The 20,720-nt window shown below is 39.1% G+C and overlaps 2 protein-coding genes across 2 annotated transcripts in view; both read right to left on the reverse strand.

Annotated features, from left to right (window-relative positions):
- Positions 1–3,604: 3,604 nt before the first annotated feature.
- On the reverse strand, positions 3,605–12,528 carry LOC124289242. Its single transcript, XM_046725847.1, has 5 exons — positions 12,112–12,528; positions 7,755–7,802; positions 6,607–7,094; positions 5,770–5,902; positions 3,605–4,855 (listed from the first exon to the last, which is right to left on the reverse strand). The coding sequence occupies exons 1-3, from the start codon at positions 12,518–12,520 to the stop codon at positions 7,000–7,002; spliced, it is 552 nt and encodes a 183-aa protein (XP_046581803.1). The 5' UTR covers positions 12,521–12,528; the 3' UTR covers positions 3,605–4,855; positions 5,770–5,902; positions 6,607–6,999.
- The window catches only part of LOC124289235 (FK506-binding protein 15-like), a 64,733-nt gene continuing 56,532 nt past the window's right edge, over positions 12,520–20,720 (reverse strand). Inside the window, 5 exon segments of the mRNA XM_046725840.1 lie at positions 12,520–13,451; positions 13,602–13,763; positions 13,977–14,057; positions 16,633–16,989; positions 18,540–18,626. Coding sequence (XP_046581796.1) covers positions 12,520–13,451; positions 13,602–13,763; positions 13,977–14,057; positions 16,633–16,989; positions 18,540–18,626 — 1,619 coding nt within the window.

Below are 20,720 nucleotides of genomic sequence, written 5' to 3' on the forward strand. Positions count from 1 at the left end.
AGTTTGCCTTTGTAAGTGCTTGGAGCTGTTCACCGTTGCTAACAAAGACAGCCTGTGTGAGTGAGTGAGTATGGTTTTAGCAATATTCCAGCAACATCACAGCTTGGGACACCACAATGGGCTTCACACATTGTACACATGAGGAATTAAACCTGGGTCTTCGGCGTGACGAGCGAACGCTTTAACCACTAGGCTACCACACTGCCCCGTCGCAGCTACAAGCGCTTACAAAGACAACCTTTCCACCGACAAAGCAGATTAACAATTACTGTTACTCGTACCACTAGCACGTCTTTGTTAGCAACTGTGAACAGCTAAGGCCATCGACATTAAATGCCTGGTAGCAGAGAGCACGAATATAAACATGAATGTTTAGATTTAACTAATCTTAGTTGCCATCTGTCTGGGCTAATGACTCATCTGGCTTCCTTCTGTCACTGTCACTTACCATTTTGTGCCAATAACCACCTGCCTTCCTTTTCATCAGATCAAATCAGTGCTTGTTATCTACCACTACTAATTTAACTACTGGCTTCAATCTGACAGTTGTTATGAGTGAGTAAGTTTAGTTTTACCCCGCACTCAGCAATATTCCAGCTATATGGTGGCGGTCTGTAAATAATCAAGCCTAGACCAGACAATCCAGTGATCAACAGCATGAGCATCGATCTGCGCAGTTGGGAACCGATGACATGTGGCAACCAAGCCAGCGAGCCTGACCACCGGATCCCGTTAGTCGCATCTTACGACAAGCATGGGTTACTGAAGGTTCATTCTAACCCGGACCTTCATGGGTGACAGTTGTTATGAACCAATAATAGGCAGTTATATATATATTTTTACTAACACTCTCTCTGTTGCTGCTCGTACTTGTCCCCATTCATGCACATTCATTGTACTAGCCCACTGAGATATGATGACATATCTCATAACCCACTGTGACACTGTATAAACACATGCAAAGGCTAGTTAATTGTTCAAAATTTAACATAAGTCTATTGAAAGTAACACAAAAATCTTCTATCTTGTTTCTGACAGTTATAAACTACCACTTCTATGATTTGTTACTATTATTTTTCGCGCAAAATAACTGAATTATCTTATGTCTTGACTTTAAGGTGTAAAGCATGTTAACCAAGTTATCGGAGAGAGACATTCAAAGACACCCACATACCAAAGCGAAGCTTGTTTTGACAATGTGGCCACATATATAAATATGTCTATATCCGACAAGGTAATATGTATGGGTTTCAAGTCGGTGGCTTCAATTCACCCAAATGATACATTATCACTACACAAAAATCGAAACAATGATCTCCAAAACATAATTTATTTTGGCATATTCTTCTGTAAGAAGCAGTGGCTAACAAGAGTATGTACATACAATAAATAATGGAATGGAATGTTGGCCAAAGAGCATCTGAGGTGCCAACACAGGTCTTCACGTCACACAAATATTGACACCAGACAGCGCCAGTTATATGACAAATGTTAAAATCCCTTATACACAAACTCTGATATTTACACAAGCAATTCAGTAATCACATAGCTGTGTAATTAAAACTGGCACCATTATTTGCAATTTATTTAAATTTAGCTGAGGACAAATCATCATCATCATCATCATTGTATTGTACCAATTATGTGTACATCATTCATTAATCTATTAAACATGTTACCATGGTTACATACTGTTAAACATATGGCAATCAATCAGTTCAATGCTTCCTGGTATAATTTTTTAAAAGTGACAATTGAAATAGAATTAAATTTGAAATTTAAATTAAACTGATATATTTTACCTGTTATGAAAATGTTGAAATGTCCACATAACTAATCACTCCAGCTAGGGAATTATTAATCCCGAGACAATCGTACATGGACTTTTTATCTTTCACACATGTGGTAGCACCGAATTTCTTCCCAATATCTTTGCACCAAATGTTCGATGAGACTTAAAATGAGATCACAATTGTTAGTTCATTATATTGATATTTGTACCATGCTACTCTAATACATGATCAAGTGGAACCAGAGCGTATGAACTTACTTGGATTTGAGAAACATAATACAAGATAACTAATACATGGAAATCAAGAGCAAAATCTGAAAATTCCGCAAGTATTAGTATGGTTTCAAAAATCTGTTAGGCCAGACCAATTTTATTTCTTGTTTTACGGATCCGCCTGTCATATTTTTTCAAGAATAAGAAAAAAAATATAAATTAATTTTTCCCGATCAAAAAATAAAATCCTAATGTTTTTATGGGCCAAAAATGTAAACTTACAAGAGATTTTTTAAAGATTTTTGTTGTTGCCCATATACACTTCATAAATTGTCAAAAGTAAAATACTTTGAGTATTTAGAAGAATATTACTTTGACTGGTGATTTTATTTATATTTTTTTTCCCTCCTGCCTTTAGGTTTTCTGAGGACAAAAATCTGTAAAACAAAAAATAAAATTGGTCTGGCCTTATCTTGAAATTTGTTGCAGCTGAATACAATTATTCAATAACATTTCACATTGTCTACTTGTCAGTTGGATCACTGGGATTTCAAACCGAGATTATTGCTTAGAATCATTTGTATAGAAGTGAGTGAGTTAACACTACTGTTAGCAATATTCCAGCAATATCCCGGCTGGGAACACCAGAAATGGACCTCACACATGGTACTCATATGGGGAATTGAACCCAAACGCTTTAACCACTAGGCTACCCAATTGTCAAAATTTGTATAGAAATTCTGAGTGAATCCCTGTGGTTTTAGTCACAGCACTATATCCATAGCAGGGTGCAAGTTATAGAGGCAGCACATGTACACCTTCATAGTGACAGATAATCTTAGATACCTCTTAACACAACACAAAGCTTTATTCAAAAACAAAATATAGTTATAAAATAACTGCATATTATATTTTTATCAATTTCCTGGAATATTTTTTTCTCGATCTTTGTAATATGTTTTCAAAGGATTTCTCAGTCAGGTTGGATTTATTTGTTGAAAATTCTAATTGTTAAGTAGTAAGTTCATATAATGAAAAGTTTGTGCAAATAACTTCTGAATTCCATTAACAATGTAAAATAAATAAACAAGCAACATTCTCTAATACATCATTGTATATGGTCGCTAATGTCATCATCATCACCATCAATCAATCAATCAATCAACCAATCACCAATAGCATCATAATAAGGCCATGCTGTGAATCATACTTCTATATGATGAATACTATCTAATAAAATGCTACACATCTATAATAAGGCATTTTGATTTCAAGATGGTCAAACACACCCAGTTCATACATTGATCACACCTCGCACAACTCTCAGAGCTAAGACTTACAGTCTTTTTCCCTAACAATGCCACAAGTGAAAGACATTGGCCATTATTGAACATACATATATGGACCTACACTTTCTTGCTGTACAGATGAAACCTCTTCAAAGTTTAAAAAATATTATTGAAATCTCAAATATGTTCATTATGAACATCTGGTATGTTGTTCTAATGATCTCAAATTCACACAAGTAACTTAAAAAGGAGTTTGCACCCCTTCATCACAAAATATTGTTCAAGAATATGTGTCAAAAAAGAATTTTACTTTTTCATTTAATCTTATTATTTCAATATTTCATTATCCCATGGGTTTAGATATATATATTACAGAAAGGAAGCGTCTTCCACAAGAGAACAGAGGGGGGTCTGACTTAAGCATTTTTCCTCTCATCTTGAAAGATAAGGCATGACCCAGGAGTGAGTGAGTTTAGTTTTACACCACTTTTAGCAATATTCCAGCAATATCACAGCGGGGACACCAAAAATGGGCTTCACACATTGTACCCATGTGGGGAATCAAACCCATGTCTTCAGCGTGACGAGTGAACGCTTTAACCACCAGGCTACCCCACTGCCTCTTGACCCACATGGTCCTCAAGGAAATGCCGAGGTCTCAACAGCAAAGATGCTGTCTGATAATGTTAAATGTGCTCCAGCTAAATTTAAACATCTCTGATAAACAGTGTGGGGTCTGAATAAAATTCTATTACAATATCATAATAAAACATGGTCAGAAGTATGTAATTTTTTAAGTAAAATTGATATTTTATACTTATCCTGACTCATGATCTTTGCTTCTCATGAGTCAGGATAAGGAAAAATAATTTCTTTTGGATTTCATAACCGGTTTTGAAACTGTTTAAAAAGAAAAGAAATGTATGTTTTTATAAAATAATGCTATTTTAAAAAATTCAGTCATAGGTTGTACCAAGAGAGGTTTTTATGTGAGTGATCTTAGAGGCAAGTATGACATATTTAACACATTGCCAGTTAACAAATGATGCTTAACAAACACTGGAGTATTAATTTGAAGTATTCCCTGCTGATCCGTCTTAACTCATCAGTGTCAGTTATCATGACGATACATGACATCAGTGTCAGTTGCCAGGACAACACATGACATCAATATCAGTTGTCATGACGATACATGACATCAGTGTACGGTGTTATGACAGTGCTTGACATCAGCGTAATTGTTATACGCATACAACATTTCGGTGTGTTGTCATGGTTATCATGACAATCGTGTCCGTTGTCATGACAATATGTGATATCAGTGTGAGTGTTATCGTAATGAAACATAATATCAGAGTGTGTTGTTATGATGATATATATCAGTGTGCATCGTCATGACGAAATATGACATCTGTGTATGTTGTCATGACGATATACGACATCAGTTTGTATTGTCATAATGATTCATGACACTGTGTGTTGTTTAGCCGCTGAGCCAGTCAAGGTCATCGTCATCATCGTCATCCCCAAACAGTGGTAGTGGTGGGGCCGTCTTCAGGTCCTCCGAGAAAAACAATGTTTTGAAAATACCATCATATTTATGTTATGTCTGAAATGTTTGTATATTAATGCTGCATTCATCAGTATTCTAACAAGAGCATGACAGGTAAACAATCAAGTCTGGTCCAGACAATCCAGTGATTGGTATAGTTATATATAATTAGGGATGTCACGATACATAAGTTTCATGAATCGATACGTATCACGATACCCAAGTCACGATTTGAAACGTATCATGATACCTATTTTTGCAGCATTATTGCGTAAATTTAGTTACATTTTGAACATTAATATTTAATATTTTATAATTGTCCATGAAAAGATAAACATTTTTTATTCTCAGAGATTAAAAAGTACTAATTTCCCATCATTGTGCATGAAAAATAATCATTTATAACTCTCATAACATCAAAAAACATATAACAATTGCAAAATGTAAAAGATACATGAACATATTTAAACCGATACTTTTAAAACTAAATATCGATAGTTTTGAATGTATCTATAACTGTAACGTCTTAGAAAAAGTATCGATGCAACGATGTATCATGGCATCCCTACACATAATCATATACATATATATCATTCCCAAACAGCTTTCTAACTTTGTGACGTCACGAACAATCGATGACATATTGTAATTTTCTCAACAATAAACACATTGACATATCATCACCTGACCAATCACAATGAGAAGCATGTGTGCAAATATCAGAAAGCTTTTCCACACCATCATTCTATGTTTACTAATGGATTATCTCCCCTTCATAAATTAGAGTTGACAGTCACTCACCAAACCATTACCATATTATTTCAATACTGGGGGCAAACAGAAAGAAACGGAGGACATTCATGTTCAAATAGCACACAGCTATGTTTCTTTTTGCCGGCTGATAAAAATGCTTGCACACTCACCTCGTCTCCTGCAAGCTCATCTTTAGTTGGCAGCTTGGTGGGTTTCTTTGGATCCTTTGGCTTCTCCTTGTCAGGGGGGTTCAATCCTGACCCAAACGTGTCACTCACAGTGTTGTCGTTCCCGAACAGTGGACTGCAACAACATTCATGATGACATCAGTGATACAGCAGTGAACGCGCGTGTGTGTTTGTTGTATAGTGCTAGACTGCAGCCACGTGATGTTAGTTTGTAAATAATAGAGTCTGGACCAGATGATCCAGTGATTAATATTATGACCACTGATCCAAAGCAGTTTCGGTCAGGCATGTGTTGGTTGGCTGTTAGATGCAAGCTAAGTATTTGGGGACCATTCTGATATGGGAAGTGAGTGAGTGGTGAGTGAGTGAGTGAGTGAGTGAGTGAGTGAGTGAGGAGTGAGTGAGTGAGTGAGTGAGTGTGAGTGAGAGGAGGAGTGAGGGAGTGAGTGAGTGAGTGAGTGAGTGAGTGAGTGAGTGAGTGAGTGAGTGAGTGAGGAGTGAGTGAGTGAGTGAGTAGTGAGTGAGTGGAGAGTGAGTGAGTGAGTGAGGTGAGTGAGTGAGAGTGAGTGAGGAGTGGAGGGTGAGTGAGTGAGGTGAGTGGTGAGTGAGTGAGTGAGTGAGTGAGGAGTGGTGAGTGGTGAGTGAGTGAATATTCCAGCACTTGCCGGTAATATTCTGGCAATATCACCAGAAATGTGTTTGACACATTGTACCAACTTGGGGAATCGATCCCATGTCTTTGGCATGATGAGTGTACGCTTCAACAACTATGCTACACTACCATCCCTGTCAAAATTAAGTTTGTCTAGAAAATCTCACCTATCCACATCTTCATCATCATCGAACAACGGAGGCGGTTCTCTTAAGGCCAGAGTTGGCAGACCTTCTGTCTGGGATATGGTGGAGCCTGAACGAGACTGTTTCCCTGCCGATGATCCAGACACAGTTCGTGGTTTACTGGAACCTAATTGGTCCTTATTTGAATTCACAGCATCTGATTGGCTGGTATTTTTATCTTGCTTGTTCTTATTCACATCCTCAGTATCCGGCTTTGAGCTTGACAAGATGTCAGGAAGAGGCTTTTCTGGTGAGACGGAATCTGCTTTTAAACTGTCAGCAGATTGACTGCTTGATACTTTTGAACTATCATCTGACTGACTGGTTGAGGTTGAAGAAATATCAGATGTTGGTTTACTGTCTTCTGATTGGCTGCTAGGTGCACCTGGTGATTCCTTGCCCGCCTCTGATTGGCTGGATGCTGATTGAGCAGTTTCGGTTTTCCATCCTTTTCTTCATCCCTTTATCACCTTCAATATATGATATGACATGGAGCATTCTGTTGCATTTGACCAGTTTGTAAAATGAAGCTTTAATTCTTGTGAAATGAATTTGAATTTTATGTGGTCAATTTGATAGGAATATTTAAATTGGAATATCATGGACCATCATTGACAGGACAAATAAGCTACAGCTGAGCCAGCAAGCAGGAGAGGTTCAGAATAAAACAGTTCATGATAAAGCTGATACAAGATGGCAGGAGTGTAAACCAAACTTTCACTCATTCATTTACAATTCCTGATCCGCTCTCAATGTGCCCAGTTATATACCTTTCATATGCGTATACATATTTTCCGACCTGGTTTACCACGAGTCCATCACATCCCAACTTGGAGCCCCAATGTGCCGACGGCATACTAGCTACATTTACCCATGTTCCCCTCCTATGTGCCACATGTGCCCACTAAGTATCGCCATGTGCCCAGCATATAACATTTATATTGACCCATGCTTCCCTCCGATGTGCCCACCAGTTGTCACCATGTAGCCACCATATGCAAACGTTATCACCAAGCACCCCACCCATGTGCCCACTATGTACCATCATGTGCCCACCATATGCAAGCTTTATCCAAAAGCACCCCTCCCATGTGCCCACTAAGTACCACCATGTGCCCCAATGTGCCCACCTTTGTCTGCCTGTGCAGTTGCTGGCTTGACTTCATCCTCCGCTGTGTCTGTAAGAGAGGCAAATTCATATACACATTATATTTCTATTGATGGGCCACATCTAAATCCAGCTCACAATACAGCTTTCACAATCCATCCTTACTTGTGTTATCACTCACAGGGGACATGAAATATGTTGATTATTATCTCTTATCACTGTTTAGAGTTTCTCTCTAATATCTAGTGATAATTAATCAATTATTAGTGAGTGATTACTCATCTCTATGGTCTGAAGCCAGCCATACATTCAAAACTGACAAATTATAAAAAAAACTATTTGCGACCTAAGTTGCAATGTTTTTCCACAGATCATGTAATAAACAGTGCGTGTGCATTTGGAAACATGAATGTATCAATGTATTTCATACTGCAAAGTATATCTAGGTTGAAATATTAGAAATGGGTTATTTTTGTTGCTGTTAAAATGGTTACAAGATATATCTGTAAATAGTCAACAAGTCTTTTACTTTGGAATAAGACTAAACATATATTGTGAAAAAGGCTATAAATATTCATCATATGATACAAAACGTAACACACAAAAATGTTGCATTTACAAAGGCCATTAAAGTTTCTCTTTTTTCATTACTTTTAAGACTGACCTGACCACAAGAATATTCCAGCTATACAATATGGCGGTGGTCTGTAAATATTAGAGTCTGGACCAGACAATCCAGTGATCAACAGCATGAGCATCGATCTAGCGCTAATTGGGAACCGATGACATGTGTCAACCAAGTCAGCTTAGCCTGACCACCCGATCCTCAATTTTTAACACAGTAACATGAGTGGCTGAAGACCTATTCTACCCGGATTCATTACTTTTAACACAGTAACATTTTGGAACATTAACAGTTAAAATATTTTTAACACAGTAACATTAATGTTAACATTAACATTTGAAACTGGAAACAATATGAACTATATAAGACAGTTAATGGTTTTGATGGATTCTATATTTAAGCAATTCTGCATTTTTGTCTTGTGTTACAGGGCCTCTCCACAAATAGAAATCTTAGCTTCCTTTGTTTGGTTTATTTGTTTGGTCTGTTGTGATAAATATGTGAACAAATTCTATTTCAATGAAACAATAAAAAAATAATCTCATTTCACTGACTGACTGACTGAGTTTAGTTTTACGCCGCTTTTAGCAATATTCCAGCAATATCACGGCGGGGGACACCAGAAATGGGCTTAACACATTGTGCCCATGTGGGGAATCGAACCCGGATCCTCGGCGTGACGAGCGAACGCTTTAACCACTAGGCTACCCCACCGCCCCAATCTCATTTCAAATTACTATCTTCTTTCATGACTGAAACAATTGATGGTATACCTAATTACCTAATTATTATTCCTTGTTCTGTACTAGCAACTTTCTTCACAACCATTACATGAGAAAACCTTTTTTGAAGCTAAAAGTTCATTTCAACAATCCTCTGATTATTTAAGATTTCAAGGAAATTCCATTCTGTTCTCTGAAATAATGGTGATCTGGAGAAAATGTATATAGGGAAATTCACTTTTGGTTCTTTATTTAAATTGAAATAATCTGCAAAGAAATGTATTAAAAACATCTAATATACAGATATATACTGAGGAAAAAAAATAAGGGATCACATGAAAGTATTTTTTTCCAGGTTTCTTCACAAGCTTTGTATCGCAGAACTTGTGAAAAACCTGGAAAAAAATAAAGGAACACTTGTGATTTCATGTGATCCATTATTTTTTCCCCTCAGTATACATAATCAATCTTATAAAGTACATAACCTCAATAATGGCAGTTACCACTTTATCAGATCCTAAATGGAGGGAGCAGACGGCCCAAGTGTCAGGGCAGAGTTGCTTCCCTTAGACATGCCAGAAAGCTATAATCATGGGTTTGAATTCTAGTTCATCTTGATTTTGTTTCTCTGTTTGTCAGACCTATACCCATTATGAAAATACTTGCATCATTTTGAGCTTTCTCCCACATTTAGCCTATGATCATGGATTTGAATTCATCTAGATTTTGTTCCTTGTTTGTCAGAACCATACCCTCTATCATAAGACTTGCCTCATTTTGAGCTTTCCCCAACATTAAGCCGGCACTGAGATATAACTGGAACAGTGTTCAGAGCAGATTTAATTTCACTCAATTACTGAGTCATTCAGATCCTCACTTGACATTTAACTCCAAGATGTACAACTTGAATAAAGTCTCCTTGACTCTCATAGTAATCATTAAACATTAACAGTCTGTTTGACTGGCATTTTAGCAGTTGATGAGTAATAAGACAGGCAGGATACTTAATGGATGACATCTTCTTTATTACATTACGATGTGACGTTTCGGTATAGATTCTTATGCTGTTGTCAAGCAAGTATAACAATCTATACCAGAATGTTGCATTGTAATGTAATTAAGATGTCTCCATAAAGTATCCTGCCTTTCTTAAAACATACCCGAGTCAGTAAAATCTTAATTTGATAACCAGGGCAAATCTACTGACTGACTGACTGAGTTTGGTTTTACGCTGCTTTTAGCAATATTCCAGCAACATCACGGCGGGGGACACCAGAAATGGGCTTCACACGTTGTACCCATGTGGGGATTCGAACCCTGGTCTTCGGCGTGACGAGCCAACGTTTTAACCACTAGGCTACCCCACGACCCAGGGCAAATCTAAGATTCAAACCCACAGTCATAGGATTCAGGCAAGCTTTCATACACAGCATATACAACTCGGACACCCACTTGAGTACATGTGAAATTCCAATATGAAGCAGTGATATAAATTCTATAATGATATAGTCAGCTACATGGATACATTTCAACTTATTGTAAATCTACAAAGATGAATAATAATTGAGACCACCAATATATGAAACAGACAAAGCAAAGAACAGGATGATTACAAGAAGCAGTATAGCAGGGATGGTGGTGATGCGGTACCCATTGAGCCTCAGAGTTGGTTGCAGAGATGAGGAAAGGTTGCTAGGGACTGCAGACAGTTACCATCCTTACACAGTGGATTTGAGTGAGTGAGTTGAGTTTTACGCCGCTACTCAGCAATATTCAAGCTATATGGCGGCGGTCTGTAAATAATCGAGTCTCGACCAGACAATCCAGTGATCAACAGCATGAGCATCGATCTACGCAATTGGGAACCGATGACATGTGTTAACCAAGTCAGCGAGCCTGACCACCCGATCAGTTAAGGTCGCCTTTTACGACAAGCATGGGTTACTGAAGATCAATATTCTAACCCGGACCTTCATGGGTGTTTACACAGTGGAACCCTGACAATCTGGACTATGCTGTTCTGTTGAAATCATCCAGAATAACATCTTCTCAGGTTTTAATACTGAGTTCTGTCATGCATCCTGACGTTCCAAATTTTAATTGTCCTTTATACTGAAGAGTTCGGACTAATAAGGTTTTGCTGTAAGTCTCCTGTGTTTGAAAGACTCTTGATCTATGCACTGCAAATCAATGTCTACTGGTGTGATGATTATACCCTTTTCTCATATGTTTGAAAGTTTGACATATAATACAATACTGAATCTGGTAATTTACATACCATAATAATCATCAATCTAGAAAGATTAAAGATCGTATGAACAAAATAATTATCGCTTACTTTTTAATCACATGCAACACTTTACAAAATGATTTGGGGAGGGACAGGGGGTTTCATGAGTAATTCTGACAAATATTCATGGGTGACTTCATGAAATGGACAATCCAACCGTCAGATTACTGTATTGCTATTTTCAACCTAACAAGCACAAACTGATTTAAGATAAGTAAACCTTCAGTGCCAAGCAACCCTAACAATGGGCATGATAGGTAGTGGACTGCTTGAAGTTATGATGGCCCAATGTGTCCTGGAATCACCCTTGAACTAAGGAAGGAAATATGGAGAGTGAGAATAAAAACAGGGTTCCTTTTGGAGTAACTACCTATGGAGGCACTGCAACAAACGGTATCTTGGCCAATACTTTGAGAAAACAAGACATAACTACACCTTGGTGTTTTGTTATATGTTAATACCACAAGGAAGGCTGTAAGAATGAGGTGGTTACTGAAAGAAGGTGCTCAGTTGGTTAAATAGGGTATACAATGAGCCAGAAGCCATACAAGGAATAACTTCCACAGCCTGAAAATCCTCCATCCCTGTAGATGCGGTGTAAATAGAATAGCATGAATAAACCTGAACCAAGCAATGCCAGAAGATGAGAGTAATCCGAGCAGCTACGTGGCCAACGTCTATACTGGGCCAGTAATGAGAACAGCAGAGAAGAGGTACCACTGAAGGCAGACTACTTTCTCACCCTTCCTTGACTGTTTGTCTAGATTTTTCTTGTAGTATGGATTGCCCCGGTCACCAAGAGCTTGTCTTGTTGAGCTTGCCATCACTGGTTCAATGATATCAGGCTGAGCCATTAATGGGTCCTGTGTCGCTGGAGTTAAGGTTGTGGTCTTTTGACTCTTGGATTCTTTGCCTTTGGATTTCTTTGATTTATCAAGTTTTGCCTTGTAATGAGGGTTTCCCTGGTCTCCAAGAGCCTGACTTACAGAGCTGGACATCACAGGTTCAATAATGTCAGTCTTTCCCTTTGGGGGTGCCTGACTTGTGCTACTGGTGGATTTGGACATCTTAGGTTCTTCTGACTTATCCAGGTCTTTCTTGTGGTACGGGTTCCCTTTGTCTCCAAGAGCCTGACTAACAGAGCTGGACATCACAGGTTCAATGACATCCCCGTCCGAGAGGGGGCAGCAGAGGATAATGCTGTGTTGGTTGAACAAGCCATCACAGGTTGAATAATGTCAGCCTTTCCTTTAGGAGGAGCCTGATGTGTTGAACTACTGGTGGATTTGGACATCTTAGGTTCTTCTGACTTATCCAGGTCTTTCTTGTGGTAAGGGTTCCCTTTGTCTCCAAGAGCCTGGCTTACAGAAGAGGACATCACAGGTTGAATAATGTCAGCCTTTCCTTTAGGGGGAGCCTGATGTGTTGAACTACTTGTTGATTTGGACATCTTAGGTTCTTCTGATTTATCCAGGTCTTTCTTGTGGTAAGGGTTCCCTTTGTCTCCAAGAGCCTGGCTAACAGAGCTGGACATCACAGGTTGAATAATGTCAGTCTTTCCTTTAGGGGGAGCCTGATGTGTTGAACTACTTGTTGATTTGGACATCTTAGGTTCTTCTGACTTATCCAGGTCTTTCTTGTGGTAAGGGTTCCCTTTGTCTCCAAGAGCCTGGCTTACAGAAGAGGACATCACAGGTTGAATAATGTCAGCCTTTCCTTTAGGGGGAGCCTGATTTGTTGTGCTACTTGCGGATTTGGACATCTTAGGTTCTTCTGACTTATCCAGGTCTTTCTTGTGGTAAGGGTTCCCTTTGTCTCCAAGAGCCTGGCTAACAGAGCTGGACATCACAGGTTCAATGACATCTGACTTCCGAGAGGGGGCAGCAGAGGATAATGCTGTGTTGGTTGAACAAGCCATCACTGGTTCTATGGCGCCAGCTTTGTCCAATTGTTCTTTATGATAAGGATTTCCTTTGTCACCTGTTGGCTTGTTTGTTGATTTGGACATCTTGGGTTGGGCGCTCAAAGCTTGGTTAGTTGAACTAGCCATAACTGGTTCAATGGCGCCAGCTTTGTCCAAATGTTCTTTATGATAAGGATTTCCTTTTCACCTGTTGTCTTGTTTGTTTTGCTTGTTTGTGGATTTGGACATCATTACTGGTTTGGGCCAGCTCAAAGCTTGATTAGTTGAACTAGCCATAACTGGTTCAATGGCGCCAGCTTTGTCCAAATGTTCTTTATGATAAGGATTTCCTTTGTCACCTGTTGGCTTGTTTGTGGATTTGGACATCTTGGGTTGGGCGCTCAAAGCTTGGTTAGTTGAACTAGCCACAACTGGTTCAATGGCGCCAGCTTTGTCCAAATGTTCTTTATGATAAGGATTTCCTTTGTCACCTGTTGGCTTGTTTGTGGATTTGGACATCTTGGGCTGGGCGCTCAAAGCTTGGTTAGTTGAACTAGCCATAACTGGTTCAATGGCGCCAGCTTTGTCCAAATGCTTTATTGGGTTTCCTTTGTCACCTGTTGGCTTGTTTGAACTAGCCATCATCGGTTCAATGGCACCAGCTTTGTCCAAATGTTCTTTATGATAAGGATTTCCTTTGTCACCTGTTGGCTTGTTTGTGGATTTGGACATCTTGGGCTGGGCTTTTGAAGCCTTTCCCGTAGACCTCTTCATTATTGATTCCACTGAGAGAGACAACAGGCAAAAGATAAAAAACATATCATGCAAAAACTAAACCAATAACAGAAGTTGAAAAATACTTCAAAAATAGTAAATAGCATGAGAATCTGAAGGTTACACTCCATTTCTATGAAACCAAAAATGTTTTCAATAAATACATTTGGGCTATAAACTTTGCTAAAAATAATAAAATCAATCAAAATCCTGGTACTCTTCCAAGATGTGGATATCTCTATTTTTTATAGATTTATAATGTGACAAAAATATCTGGGTCATACAAAATACAAGTAGTTCTCCCTTCATATACTTGAAATGCACATAGGAATCCAAATTCATTATGCATGTGTTCATGCAAAATACCTGACTGATTATATACACATAGCATAAAGTATTGCAACACTCCATATTTTTCATAGTATCAGTATGTTTTCTATTAACCAAAGCAAAGGAACCTCCAGAACTCAATTTAACTTACTATCTGGCTAAATTGATCCCCAAGGAATTATTAAAAGGCACCTGGCTGGACACTCAAGGCTTTTTCCAAAGGCACAAAGATAGAAAAACTGTAGGCCAGTCAGATAAGCAAACATGGCAATAAATTGGCTCATTTTGCAGTCCTAGATAACTCTGGTTGCATGATGTTAACAACTATGGTCATTTTGAACATTCTGACACACAACAATCCTGAAGAAATAACGAAAGTGTCAATAACCAAGCACAATGTCAATATCTGGTGCAACCTCCCCCTAACTGCAATAACATCCCTGCCCCTCTTTTTTATTGATTATATTTGACATTGAATTTGATATTGAGGTATTCCATTCTTGATTAAGAGCTTGTTCCAGTTCATCAAGATTTTGTACTGTAATATCTATCTGGCGTATTCTGTGACCCATAATGTTTCAAACATTCTCTATGGGATTGAGATCTAGACCCCTGGTGGACGAAGGTAGATTTGCTACCGCTTCTTGACATAAGGAATCACCAATGGCACGACTTTCCCATGACCTCAAATTCCAGTGAAGTCAAGCTTGACACCAAGCTCCTTGTGCTTTGGGGACAATAACAGACTTCTCATATGTCTTCTGGCTCTATACGTCAAAATATTTCAGGCGATTTCAGACTGTTCTGTTCTTAATACGCCACTTGAAGTCTTGTAATTCTGAAAAGGGGCTGCATCCTCCCTTGCAGTTGTCACTCATGGTCGACCTAAATGTCCTTAACATCATTACTTTTCTGATGTTTTCTGGCCAATTGGCTGATAGGTGATGGATGACAACCAACATCTCTTGCAATAGACTTCAATGACATGCCAGCATTCAGCATACCAATAATTTGCCAAACTTAAACAGTTTTCAGTTTTGCAAGACCTGTATTTGCTTATTAGCAATGAAATCATTGACCTGCAAGAACAGTTTACAGAAACATATTCATTGCTTAATGACGGTACACAAATTGCACAAAATGGTCTTCCTTGATTGTAACTCATGCATATCTAAAATCAATATATGGTGCACCAAAAGGGTCAAAATAATATGCAAACAAACATAATTATGATGCGAATATAAATGGCTACATATAAATGGCGTTAAAAAAATTAGGTGTTGCGATACTTTTTCCATGTGTATACATAGTCCATGGCCATCTGGAATGCTTTAGATCATACTTTTTGGTGTTAAGGGAACAGACTGACTAACTGACTGAGTTTGGTTTTACGCTGCTTTTAGCAATATTCCAGCAACATCACGGCAGGGGACACCAGAAATGGGCTTCACACATTGTACCCATGTGGGGATTCGAACCCGGGTCTTCGGCATGACGAGCCAACGCTTTAACCACTAGGCTACCCCCCTCGCCCTAAGGGAACAGAACCCTCAAGACATTACTCATTAACTTAACCTACTACAGATATTCTGGAGATGGGGTTATTGAGCCCTGAAAAACAAAACCGACCTGATTCTCCGTTTAAGGGTCACCCTGACCATGCATTTCTGATACCAGGTTCATAATTCTCAAGGTTATAGGTTGCTGATGATGCATCTGAAGCTGTGGTAATGATATAGCCCTGTGAGGTTTGTAAGCTTCTGTGGGAGAGGTATCTTTGCTAGGGACAGTACATCAAGCAAGGTCTGGGCAACACAAACAGGAGGTGGACTTGTACTTTGTCCTGGTGGTCTGCCTAAGCTATACTACACAAGCAGCTCAGGATCAAGTTACATGCTGATTTAATTAGCAAGTTAAGCTTGTTTCTTTTAGCTTTGGAAAGTTCTCCCCAATATTTTAGCAGAGAAGGCTGACACCATAATGGAGCATTATATTACATAAGTCTTGTATGATACACAAAATAGTTCCGACAACTATAAACGACAACCAGATGTGAGGTTTGTTGGTTTTGAATCCAAGGCAAGTTTATTGTTTTGCTTTTGGTGACCAACTGGCTCCATCTGCCATTTTGTACAGTGACATCATAAAAGCTATTGTTGTACTGGGAGGAGTTGAGTAGTATACTATTCGCAGCACAACCAGTACAAGGTACTTGTCTAAGACATGGAGACATGGAGCAATGGCTGACTGACTCACCTGGGTCTGCTGGTTCACCGGGGGGAGGGGCTGCATCCGTCTGCTCAGTCTCAGGAGTCTGTGATGATTCTGTGACTGGTTCTGCCACTGGCTCTGTGATTGGCTCTGTGATTGGCTCTGTGACTGGCTCTGTCACAGGCTCTGTCACGGACTCTAACACAGATTCTGTCACAGATTTTATCACAGGTTCCGTCACAGCTTCTGACACTGGTTCAGTCACTGGTTTGGCTACTGGTTCAGTCACTGGTATGGCTACTGGTTCAGTCACTGGTATGGCTACTGGTTCAGTCACTGGTTTGGCTACTGGTTCAGTCACTGGTTTGGCTACTGGTTCAGTCACCGGTTCTGATACAGGTTCTGAAAGCAGAATCAACAGATTCTAGTGATTTCTTCATCATATTGTTCATAATGCAATCACAGAAGCACTGATCTGATGCCCTCTCATCACAGTGCAATACTACAATGAGTTAGATCCTAGTGGAATGGCCTGTCTTGAAATGTCTACAAAACTAGGTAACCTTAACTTGTCCCTTTGATATTAATAAATCAACAAAACAAAAGCACAACAAAAGTTTGCTATTATAAAATTCATGATATTCATCACAATGAGAATTATAGCACCTCGTACGACTGGGCTTCCTTTGACCTCTTGAACTTAACAATACAACCAAATTGGGGGAAATGTCAATATCACTGAGATTTGATGGTAAATTTATTCACAGGTCACAGATCATTTGACTTGACACTTGACATGGCCGCTTGAATGCCGCAGTTAGCAACATTCTTCCAGCTACACCATGACCTATGAGACGTGAAAAGATCTGGGTTAGAATTTGTCTTCAGCAACCCATGCTTGTCATAACAGAATACTAACATGATCAATAATCATGTTGATGATCACTGGATTGTCTGGTCCAGACTCGATTATTTATAGACTGCCACAATATAGCTGGAATACTGCTGAGTGCGGTCACTAGCTCAGTCAGGCTTGCTGACTTGGTCGACACATGTCATCCTGCATAGATTGATGATCATGCTCTTGATCACTGGATTGTCTGGTCCAGACACGATTATTTATAGACTGCTACATATATAGCTGGAATACTGCCGAGTGCGGTCACTACCTCAGTCAGGCTTGCTGACTTGGTCGACACATGTCATCCTGCATAGATTGGTGATCATGCTCTTGATCACTGGATTGTCTGGTCCAGATTCGATTATTTATAGACTGCTACAATATAGCTGGAATACTGCCAAGTGTGGTCACTAGCTCAGTCAGGCTTGCTGACTTGGTCAACACGTCATCCTGCATAGATTGATGATCATGCTCTTGATCACTGGATTGTCTCGTTCAGATTCGATTATTTACAGACTGCACCATATAGCTGGAATAATGCTGAGTGCAGTGTTAAACAACATCAAAACCAGACCACAACACAGTCTATGCTTCTTACAAGCAGCATGGGTTGCTGGGGACCAGTTCCTACGAGGTGAGGTGAAATTGGGTTTTACGTCGTGCTTGAGAAGATATTGCTCATATGAAGACGTGCATGCGCGTGTGTATGTGTATGTGCGGCTGCTTGTACTAGCCCAGACTGAAGCTGGTTTTAAAGTGCTAGCCCACTGAGATACCATGCCACAGTGAAGCATGAATACCCCACTCAGACACATTAAACTGACTCCGAGCAGACCAGTCCTTGTTGTACCCATTAATGCCGAGAGCCAGGCAGGGACCAACAAGTACCATATTTTAACGTCTTTTGGTATGACGCGGTCGGGGATCGAACCCGCGACCTTCCGCGCTCCGGGCGGACGCTCTAACCACTACACCACAGAGGCGGTCTGTTCCTACCTGGAATTCAACAGGGGACAGATCATGAACTAATGGAAAGGAGACAGAAGTTCACCTGCTGCTTGTGGTGGTTCTGGCGGTAGTTCTGGGGTGGGCTCTGTTGCAGAAGTGCTGGTCTGTCTCACAGTTTCTGCTACCTTTACTGGAATACAAAAGGGGAATGCTCACAATCAGATATACTGTCAGTGTGTGTATAGTAAAACTGTGCCTCTGCAGACAAGTTGAACGAAACACCTAAATCTCTGATTTACAAAATGGTAATGACCCTGATCAATATAAAGTCTTGTGGGGGTCACCTGATCAAACAAGTCTTGTGGCAATGCACCTGATCAAAACAGGAATCTTGTGGCAATGTACCTGATCAAACCAAGTCTTGTGGCAATGCACCTGATCAAAACAAGTCTTGTGGCAATGTACCTGATCAAAACAAATCTTGTGGCAATGCACCTGATCAAAACAAGTCTTGTGGCACTGCACATGATCAAAATAGGTCTTGTGGCAATGTACCTGATCAAAATACAAGCACACAGTATTCTGGATGATCAGAAAACACTGATAAGATAAAAGGCTGTTCGGTCAGAAGTCCTCCGGTCTCTGTGAAGCTGGACCAGGCCTTGTGAAATTGCACTTGATCAGACTACGACCTTGTGCTATTAACAGGTAAAACACAACTTCTAGGACGTTTAAACTGAAATATCCAAACAGCTGAACCAGTACATCTAGTTACTGGTGACCTGGTTTTGCTAAAGAAGTCTTACGTGGCAAGATGAGATCAAAGCAATCACATCTCAAAGGTCTGTCAGTCAAGAAAGTAGCTAACAAGTTTTCTAGTGAGCACGTTTCAGTGAGCAGTGTACTTGCTGACTAACATTGTCATTGTCATGAAGAAGGTTGTAATAAAATCAATGAGTTTTGATCTATTTATTGCAAGGAAAATGATAAATAAATACAATAAATATTCTTCTCAAAGAACTTTATCTCTATGAAACATTCCAACAGTTGTGATGGAAATAGATGTCATTTTTTTTCATTATCATCAACATAGTCACCACCACCACCACCATCATCATCATCATCATCATCATCATCATCATCATCATCATCATCATCATCATCATCATCATCATCATCATCACCACCATCATCATCATCATCATCATCACCACCATCATCATCATCATCATCATCATCATCACCATCATCATCACCATCATCAACATCATCATCATCAACATCATCATCATCAACATCATCATCATCAACATCATCATCACCACCATCATGACAAACCAACTCACGCATTCTTATAAATACATTTCCACAAAAAATAACTTATATGAAAATCAATCTTCAACATAATAACTGTGATCTTATTCAGTCATTATGATGACATCACACTGTTCCACAGGTAATACTGAACCTAGAATTCACAGAATGTGCATTTTGTGCTGACACATCTTATGATATGTCACCTTAATATATGTAATTAATATGAAAAATACTAGAGAAATATCATCCATAACTTGGTGTAGGTCCCTCAGGGCTAGTTGGTTCTTCCTCCTGAATCAACAGTTATGATTGATTGCTTACTCATAATTAATAATTATCATTAATCATATTATCAATTATTCCACATTCACTGGCTGAAATTATTAAAAATGCAAGACAAATTTTCTCAAAAGCAGAACAAACCTGTTGAAAAAACAACTGACACAAGCCCACTCAGAGTCCAACACAATTGTACTGAATAGCAGAAAATAATCTACTAAAATACTGACACAACCTACTCAACAACCAACACAAGTCTACTCAAAAACCAACATAGGTCCACTCAACAACCAACACAAATCTACTCAAAACCAACATAGACCCACTCAATAACAGCACAAATCTACTCAAAAACAACATAGATCCATTTAACACACAAATGTACTTATGAGTTGAACACATCTACTGAAATATGAACACACATTTACTCAAAATCCAACACAAATGTACTAAAACTACAACACAGATCTACTGAAGAGATGAACACTTCTACTCCAAAACCTACACAGATCTACTCCCAAACCAGCACATATCTACTCATGTTATATTGTAACAACTCTCCACCAACACAAACCTTCTCCTCGTGGATAATCAAACATAAACAACCTCCATCATGACAGTATCCTGTCTAAAACTAGGTCAGTCCCTTCAACACTATTTGTCAAACAAAAACACTGACAGTTTTATC

Source organism: Haliotis rubra, unplaced genomic scaffold (assembly GCF_003918875.1).
Source record: "Haliotis rubra isolate DU_JTF1 unplaced genomic scaffold, ASM391887v1 Scf437, whole genome shotgun sequence".
NCBI lineage: Eukaryota > Metazoa > Mollusca > Gastropoda > Lepetellida > Haliotidae > Haliotis > Haliotis rubra.